We start from the raw sequence: 9,737 nt of genomic DNA on the forward strand, positions 1-9,737 counted from the left end.
TTGTATTTTAAAACGCCAATCTAGAATGTATGTTTCACCCAGTGCTGCGCTTCTAGGTTACTGTCCGAAGACTTTCCGTTTCACTATTTAAAGGTTCTAGAAGAGCCTATGTATGGCCAGTGCAACCTAGTATTCTAATATTACAAGGAATATATTCTTTTATACAATCTGATCGTGATGTTCAATATGTTCACAATTTCCTTATGACACCTGTTCTTATTATTAATATATGACGTGAATATGAAAGCGGTGACCATTTACCCGGATAGTGAGAGGCTTCTGTTTGCAGGCTGTAATAATTATATATAAATATATGGTTTTGCCAGAAGATATTGAAGCGTGAAGTCCTGTGTTCTTCCTGCTCTTGAAGAATATGGCGACGGAAGTAATAGAGATGTCAGGTCTCGAAGAACGAGAAGAAGAAAAGAGGCAGAAATTAAAGGCAGATTTGCCTAAACAGCATGCTGTCGAGGAAAGCAACACTGACAGCACGTCTGTTCGTGCAAATGATACAAATATCTCAATATTGAAACTCTTTAAATATGCTGATTTATTTGATCTCTGCCTTGTGGCATTGGGCACTGTTGGAACTATTGCAGATGGACTGACCATGCCTATCACGATGTTTATATTAAGCAGTTTGATAGACAAAATAGGAAAATTTAGTTCCGCATTCACCGGAGATTTCGGTCACACTGTCAACACGGTAATAATCATTTCCTTTACAGAGCAAAACTTGGCGCAATTCCCATCCCGCATATTGAGTAATGTCTCGGTGTTGGTTAATTGTGCAGTATGCTTTACGTCTGATGTATTTTTCGATCGGTGTGTTTTTGGCTGCGTTTTTAGGTTGGTATCATATCTTCCTCCTCCTTTCCCACTTTGCAATGTTTATGAGAACCGTTTTTTTATGATCGTACCTATGACTGATGCTTTGCTTCCCTTTGTCTCATCAGAGGCGTTCTGTTGGGCGAGGACAGGCGAAAGGCAGGCGTCTCGGATGCGCTTGAAATATTTGAAAGCCGTACTGAGGCAGGACGAGGGATTCTTCGACATCCAAGGCACCACCACATCGGAAGTGGTTACGAGCGTTATTAATGATACTCTCGTTATACAGGATGTTTTCGCTGAAAAGGTATGATCTTAATTACTTTATCCTCTCATCTAATTTGTTGAGTTTTCTAATTCTGATGCTAATATTGTCCATTCTCAGATACCTAACTTCGTCATGAATATGTCTTTGTTCGTCGGCGCTTATTTTGTGGCGTTCTACTTGACATGGAGACTCGCAATCGTGTCATTTCCATTCGTAATCTTTTTGATAATTCCCGGGGTAATGTATGGACGGATTCTGGTGGAGACTTCTCGCAAGTTGAATGAAGCCTATAATATAGCCGGCAATATTGCAGAGCAAGCTCTTTCATCCATTAGGACAGTCTTTGCTTTCGTTGGAGAGGACAGGACAATGACCAAGTTCTCCGATGCGCTTAACTTAACTGTAAAGCTTGGCCTTAAACAAGGACTGGTCAAAGGGTTGGCAATAGGTAGCACAGCAGTGACCTTCGGTATCTGGGCCTTCAACGCTTGGTATGGCAGCACATTGGTTATGTATCATGGGGCTAGCGGAGGAAGGATTTACGTCACTTCACTTCTCATACTTACGGGTGGCTTGTAAGTTTTCTCCCTATCCATTTCTCTCGTCGTCAGTTATTTCTATAATTGATACAAGAACGAAAAATTTAATCCATTTTGTTAAGTTCAATCACAATTTCTGGAATCACTGATGTCTTTGCAGAGCTCTCGGGACTGCGCTTCCTAATATAAGATACTTCTCAGAGGCACGTGCTGCTGGTAAACGCATCTTTGAGATGATCGACAGAGAACCGATCATTGATTGGGAAAATCGAAAAGGAGAAATATTGCAGGAGGTCAGCGGCGAAATTGAATTTAGAAACGTTGAGTTTGCATATCCATCTCGACCAGAGTCCAAGATATTTCACAATTTCTGTGTCACTATTCCATCAAGCAAGACCGTTGCGTTGGTGGGACGAAGCGGGTCAGGCAAGTCTACGGTTGTGGCGTTGATAGAGAGGTTCTATGATCCGCTAACTGGAGAGATTTTGTTGGATGGAGTGAACACTAAAACGCTACAATTGAAATGGTTCCGTTCCCAGATTGGACTAGTAAGTCAAGAACCTGCACTCTTTGCTACATCAATCAAGGAGAACATTCTATTCGGGAAGGATGGAGCCAGCACGGATCACGTTATTGCTGCTGCCAAAGCTTCCAATGCTCACAATTTCATCAGTCAACTACCAGATGGTTATGACACACAGGTAAACTTTATCTTTTCTTTCTCATCTTCCATTTCTGGCAAGTGCAGTCGATTTGAATTTCCTTTCATTTGGGTAATACAGGTGGGTGAGCGCGGAGTCCAGATGTCCGGAGGGCAAAAGCAACGTATAGCTATTGCAAGAGTTATGCTCAAGGATCCTCGTCTACTTCTTCTAGACGAGGCCACGAGTGCTCTAGATGCAGAGTCGGAGAAGATTGTTCAGGATGCTCTAGAGCAAGCTTCAGTCGGACGCACAACAATTATAGTCGCTCATCGCCTCTCTACAATCCGCAACGCGGACATGATTGCGGTAGTTCAAAATGGTCATGTGATCGAGACAGGTACGCATGAAGATCTGATCTATAAACCCCACGGAGCATATGCTGCTTTGGTTCAGCTGCAACAGGCCGCGGCAGGAAAGCCAGATGAGCGATTCGAAGGCTCCAGTGTGCTAGACCAGTCTTTGAGAGCAAGGAGCTCTAGCATCTATAGCAGATCGAGTTCGAACATGTCTGCATCAGTCCAGCGAGAACTGATAGTTGAACAGAAGCCTCCGTCGGTCCCTTCATTCCGTCGACTGCTTCTTCTAAATACTCCGGAATGGAAGCATGCTCTATTAGGCTGTGCAGGAGCGTTAGCTTTTGGAGCAGTTCAACCTGTCTATTCCTTTTTCCTTGGGGAATTTATATCTGTATTTTTTCTTGAAGACCATCACCAAATCAAATCCAAAATCAAAGTATACTCCTCTATTTTTGCGGCCTTGGGAGTAATAGCGTTCTTAGTGAACGTGCTGCAGCATTACAATTTTGCAGCTATGGGGGAATATCTTACAAAAAGAATTCGAGAGCGGATGCTATCCAAGATCTTTACATTCGAGGTTGGGTGGTTCGACAAGGACGATAATTCTAGCGGAGCTCTTTGCTCCAGACTCGCAACGGAGGCTAATGTGGCAAGTACCTGACCTAAATGCTTTAATATTTCTAATAATGTTGGGATTTGTGTCACAGTTTTCTGATGATTAGAATGTTCTATTTGTATTATAGGTGAGGTCCCTGGTTGGAGATCGTATATCGTTACTTGTACAAACTTCTTCCGCCGTGATAGTAGCCTTCACGATGGCTTTGATTTTATCATGGCGCCTTGCAGTTGTAATAATTGCAGTGCAACCCGTCATAGTATTATGTTTCTACACCAAAAAGGTTCTGCTTAAGGCCATGTCTCAAAAGTCTCTCAAAGCTCAAGATAAAGGCAGTCAACTAGCAGCAGAAGCTGTTGCTAACCATCGTACTATTAGTGCATTCTCTTCACAGGACAAGATTCTCCGTCTCTTCGAAAAGACTCAAGAAGGACCTCGCAGAGACAGTATCAAACAATCTTTGTTTGCAGGGTGTGTCCTCGGAGCATCACAATTCATCACTGTAGCTAATTTCGCTCTGGACTTCTGGTATGGGGGACACCTTGTAGCGAAACAAGAAGTCAGCTCCAAAGTTCTTTTCCAAGTTTTACTCATTCTGCTGAGCACTGGAAGAGTGATAGGAGAAGCAGGAAGTATGAGCACCGACATCGCGAAAGGCTCTGATGCAGTCGAATCTGTCTTTGGCATCCTGGACAGAGAGAGCCAGATAAACCCGGACGATGAGAAGGGTGAGAAAACGGATAAGATAGAAGGAAGCGTGGACCTGAGAAACGTGGACTTTGCTTACCCAGCTCGTCCAGATGTTATGATCTTCAAGAACTTCTGCTTAAGGATAAAAGCTGCCAAAAGCATGGCACTTGTAGGACAAAGCGGATCCGGTAAATCGACCATCATTGGATTAATTGAAAGGTTTTACGATCCCCTAAAAGGATCGGTGAAAATAGATGGAAGTGACATCAGGAGCTTCAATTTGAAGAGTTTGAGGAATCACATAGCTCTGGTAGGTCAAGAGCCCACGCTGTTCGGAGGAAGCATTCGAGACAACATTCTCTACGGAAAAGAGAAAGCAAGCGAGGCGGAGATGATCGAAGCTGCAAAGGCTGCAAATGCTCATGACTTCATCAGGTAATACTGCAATCGTTCAATTGAAACAGAATGTTTATAATCAACTGCAATTGAAATAATTATTTGTGGAATAGAATATGATTTATTGAACCAGATCAGTGAAATTAACTTGGATTTTTGCAGCTCTTTGGATGAGGGATACGAAACAAACTGCGGAAACAGAGGAGTTCAATTATCGGGAGGACAGAAGCAGCGGATTGCGATAGCGAGGGCGATAATAAAGAATCCGAGCATATTACTGCTGGACGAGGCAACAAGCGCATTGGACAGCCAGTCGGAGAAGATCGTTCAAGAGGCGCTGGACAGAATAATGGTGGGGAGAACGAGCATTGTGATAGCTCATCGACTGACAACCATTCAGAATGCAGATTCGATTGCTGTGATTCAAGACGGGAAAGTGATTGAACAGGGGAGTCATTCATATCTGTTGGGCAAAGGAGAAGGCAATCCATATTACTCTCTCGTCAACATGCAGCGACGCCATCACTAGATTCTCATCTGCCTCATACACAGAAGTATCCTCCGTGATCCACGTCGTAAATCTTTCTTTGCTCCTTCCACTAAATATCGAATATGGATTGTCAAATGTAAAAGTAGGGTTGGAATTTTAATGTAACTCTGTTTATCGAATGAAAATTTGACGAGGACTTTTTTTTCTTAAAGAGCCTGTAAAATATTGTGAGCGTATTTTTCTTTCTGTATTATAATATATTATATATATATGAAATATAGAAGTTTGAGATGAAATAGAATTTTTTTTAGGGTAATGATTTTTTGTTTTTTAAAATGTATTTATAAAAATATAAATGATTCAATGTTTTAAAAAACTTTTTGGGTTAAATTCAATTTAGATTTTAGTTAAAATTAATTAGAAAAAAAAGGTTAAATTTAAGTTAGATTTTAGTTAAAATTAATTAGGAAAAATGTCATGAAAAATGTTATTTGGTCTAAAGAAATTTTATATTTGAAAAAATAAGATGAATAATTGTATAATAAAATGTTATTCCTCAAATTATAGATGCAATTGCTATATTTATGCCAAAAATGTGAGCCCTCACATTATGGATGTAATTGCTATATTTATGTCATGATTCTTAGATATTTATGCCATGACTTTTCATGATTAATTGTAAAACATTTTAAAATTAAAATTGTTGAAAATAGTGGTACTCACATAAATAACATACTTACCATCCATAGTAAGGAAGCATTTGCATAAAAAATGGATAGGAATAAGATGTAAACAAATATACTTAACTACCATTAAATGTGCAAACTTACAACTTGATACTACCCACCAAAATTTATGCAAGTCCTTATCCCTTAGTACGCAATTAATATTTACACTTCATAATATGTTATTTTATGTGGGTAGATCTGAGTTGGTTTAATTTCCCCCATTAAATAGGCTATATTATGTATGAATATTATGGGTTATTACCATAGGTTCTCATACCATGCCCCAATATCCAAGGCGAATATCATGAATTTTTTTTAACATTATTTTTATTTTATTATGACCGAGTAAAATGTTTTCACATTATTAAGTTTATTTTATCTTATTTTTATTTGTGTAATTTGACCAAGTCAAAATGTTTATGGGATAAGATAGGACAAGACAAGACATTACAAAATATAATGAGCAATTTCAAATGAGTAAACCAATATATCAAGGACTTTAGGTTTTTTTACATAAAAGTTTATATGGAAGTTTAAATAAGAGGTTTTATATTTTTAAATTTTATATCGAATTGTAAATATGTAGAGTTGAATATAAGAAATATTTTTACATAAATGTAATATTTAAATTAATGTTTTTTGAATTGGATTAATTTAGATGATTTAAAATTTAATATGAAAAATGATAATTATTTTCTCTTAAAAATTATAAAGATTTGAAAATCTAATTGCACACCAAAATTTACCACTTACATTATATTAAACACACATATAAATACATCAATCATTGGTTAAAGATAGAAATTCTATCTTAACCACACAATCACTTAGTTAGTTGAGTAAATATCTCAACCAAACACTAAACTAGGAATCATCTAAACAACTCCTAAATAACATGAACAAAATCCTTTACTTAGAAACCAAGACAAGTAGGAATTATATTTTCCAAGTCCCCCTCTTAATGACTACTTGTCACAACCTCAATTAGCGAATTCTAGGTGTTGTCAAACATGACAAAAGAATATGTTTGCGTCCATATAAAGGAACAACCATCCACCAGAATGCATGAGTGCCCAACCGCTGCAAACAGTCACAACCACTAGTATACTAGGATGTCATGCGCATACATGATTCTGTCAACCATTATAATTGTCCATCATTATCAATTCGAAATATTCTATGCTACTAACTCCATGAAGTTGTCTCTTAACCCTTGAAAAAATGTAGTAGGCAAATTGGATTCCCGAGTTCCACCCTTGAACTCCCAAATGATGGATATTCCACAGTCAATTACTAAACAACATCCCAAATTGTCGTATAATCTCACCAGAACACCACTCTCACATCTTCAACAAATGAGGGATCCTTCCCTAGATCCACATTTGCCAAACTAACTCGATAACCATCCATATTAAACTTTTACCTACACTTGATTCTTTCTATAAATCCCTCCAGACCATTAAACTAATTTGCTTACTCGGTAATAATAGGAATTACTGCTTTGCTGACAACATGATTGGTATGGTCTTAGTCATTATGCCAACTCTGCAAACAATTAAAACAATGGAACACCATCTTAACGTATACACTAGCTCCATTTTGCTTTCCTCCAAGTTTAATAGATTTAACAATCTCCTTGCCAGGTCCAATTCCGTTCTAAGAATGAGGTCCTCATCAGCAGTCTCTTCCTCTAGGTTTGTGTTCTCCTTTATCAGTGATAAACAACGCTCCACAACAACTTCATTTCTACCATGCTTCTATTGCGCTAAGACAAAAGGGACTCATTCATACGAGTTCACGAATTTTCAAATGTATGATGTCCAACTTATGCCACAGGCGTACACATAACTCGCAAACACTCATGTAGCTCTCATGCATGACTCACTCTTGCAACAGAGGAAACAAAAACCGTCATTGGTAGCAATATCAATTCAGAACAGGACCCCGTCTTCAATTGCATTGATCATATTGTCAGCTGTGTCAATGAATTATTGCAGCTGTAGGCGATGACTTCCTGGGCCAATTACTAGAATTTGATAAAAATTCTCTATTGTTGGTTACTCGTCCGCCGATCTAACTGTCGGAACAATTGGGCATCAACTTCAACATATGATCCCCTACCACCAATCATATTACTAGATCCATAATCCCACTCTGAGTCGAAGGATCCCTCCCGACATACCATGGAGGGGAAACCGTGCAACGCTATAGCATGTGTATTAGTGGAGCAGGATTTAAATTGTGACGACTGCAATCTTTGTATCGATAGTGCAGTGATCGGGCTTACTTTATCGCAAGGCTTCGGTACTCACTAGTGCATTCAAATGCTAGATGCATCTCTTAAGAGAGTGCAACTGTTGTTTTCAATACTCAGCACACTTACACACCAAAAAGATAAAAAACTTCACAACAGAAATTACATACAAAATAATTTATTTTAACACACCCCTTTTTTAATCAGATAGCAAATAACTCTCTCATTATGCTGGGATTTTCTTTAATGGAGTTATCCATAGAGTTACTAACTTTTATACTAATTTGAAAATTTAATTGCACATTAAAATTTATCACTTACATTAGATTAAACACATATAAATACATCAGTTAAAGATAGAAATTTTATCTTAACCATATAATCACTTAGTTGAGTAAATCTCTCAACCAAACACTAAATTAAGAATCATCTAAACAACTCTTCAAAAACAAGAACAAGATCCTTTATTTAAAAACCAAGAAAAATAAAAATTATATTTTCCAAATTAAAATTTTATTAAAAACATAAAATAAGAAATAATTTAAAACATTATTTTTTATAAATTATAATAAAATATTAAAAAAAATAAATATTATAATAATTTTTTTATTACACTCAAAATATATAATTTTCATGCATTTTTCATGCATTGATTAGAAAAACTAAACCATATATATATATATATATAATTTTCCTACATTGATTCGAAAAACTAATAAACCCAAAAAAAACACTCTTAATCAAGATCTATATCAAATATAAAATTCTAAAACTAATCGTTGTGATCCATGCAATTGCATATGCCTATACAAACTAGTGATCGAGAAAAGTCATGAGTCTTCAATTCCGTTCTTATGTGCACATATGAGATTATTAAATTCTAGGGTTATGAATGTGAATGGATTATATTAAATTCTTGTAGGTATGAATATGGGATGTATTATAATATGATTTGTTTTTTTCATCAAAACCTTGTTTTCCTGCACGTAGGTATTATAATTTACATCGAGTCCGGTGCTATACAAGATCATGTAAAAGTGTTGTACATGTGAGCTTTCACTATTAGAATAGCTTGTTGGGGTCAAGATCATGTAAAAGTGTTGTACATGTGAGATTTCACTATTAGAATAGCTTGTTGGGGTCAATGATTGAGTTCCAGGTCGAGGTCTCCTCCCCATGAGTATTCAGTGATAAATTTTTGGACAAGTGTATATACGTTCCATTATTTATAGTCAAATAATTCTCATAAATGCATGTTTTATTCATCTAAAAGTTGCACAAATTGTAGTTAAAATTAATAGCTTTTATATATGGTTCATATTCAATTGCAAATAATATCTAGATGGGTATTAAAATGTCTCAAAATGTATTGTTGTGATTTTATTTGATCAATAGTATTATTAATCTCTTAGATCATCCCCATCAATGTTGCATTTGGCTTTTTTGGCTCTTATGTTAGTGATTATCCTCAACAAACATTGTCTCATTTGGTATGGAAATGATGTGGAGTATTGTTCTCATCATGTGTATCATTACAACTGATGTTTCACAAATGCAATGGACCACAGGGTTTTATTAATGAATTATCGTGAAAGTATAAATTTTAAGTGATTAGGGGATAAAGCCAATAAAGTTTGAGAGTATGATGCATTACATTTATAGAGATATCCTTCCTAAAAAAATCATCCTCATCACTAGCTGCAAAAAATTAATGAGACATCAAATGGGAAGTTTCTCATTGCAACAAATATAAATTATTTTCTTCCATCAAGGTTACTTTCTGAGTCAATATTATACAAATGCATTTCTATAAGTATAGTTCCTCCATTGTTCCTTATTGAGAGTTACTGCACTACTGATTTGAAAGCCATAGCTCTCAATATTTTGGTACAAAATATTGTGAGGGGTCATATGTTCAAAGGGTTTTC

At 36.7% G+C, this 9,737-nt stretch overlaps 1 protein-coding gene across 1 annotated transcript; it reads left to right on the forward strand.

Annotated features, from left to right (window-relative positions):
- Positions 1 to 356: 356 nt before the first annotated feature.
- LOC149207115 (ABC transporter B family member 15-like) lies at positions 357 to 4,929 on the forward strand. The gene is made up of 8 exons (XM_089393846.1): positions 357 to 706; positions 795 to 849; positions 957 to 1,135; positions 1,214 to 1,671; positions 1,796 to 2,336; positions 2,418 to 3,284; positions 3,379 to 4,376; positions 4,500 to 4,929. The coding sequence occupies exons 1-8, from the start codon at positions 374 to 376 to the stop codon at positions 4,864 to 4,866; spliced, it is 3,798 nt and encodes a 1,265-aa protein (XP_089249972.1). The 5' UTR covers positions 357 to 373; the 3' UTR covers positions 4,867 to 4,929.
- Positions 4,930 to 9,737: the final 4,808 nt, after the last annotated feature.

Source organism: Pinus tabuliformis, chromosome 1_2, assembly GCF_031772625.1.
Source record: "Pinus tabuliformis cultivar Carrire ecotype Pingquan chromosome 1_2, CPIR1, whole genome shotgun sequence".
Taxonomy (NCBI): Eukaryota; Viridiplantae; Streptophyta; class Pinopsida; order Pinales; family Pinaceae; genus Pinus; species Pinus tabuliformis.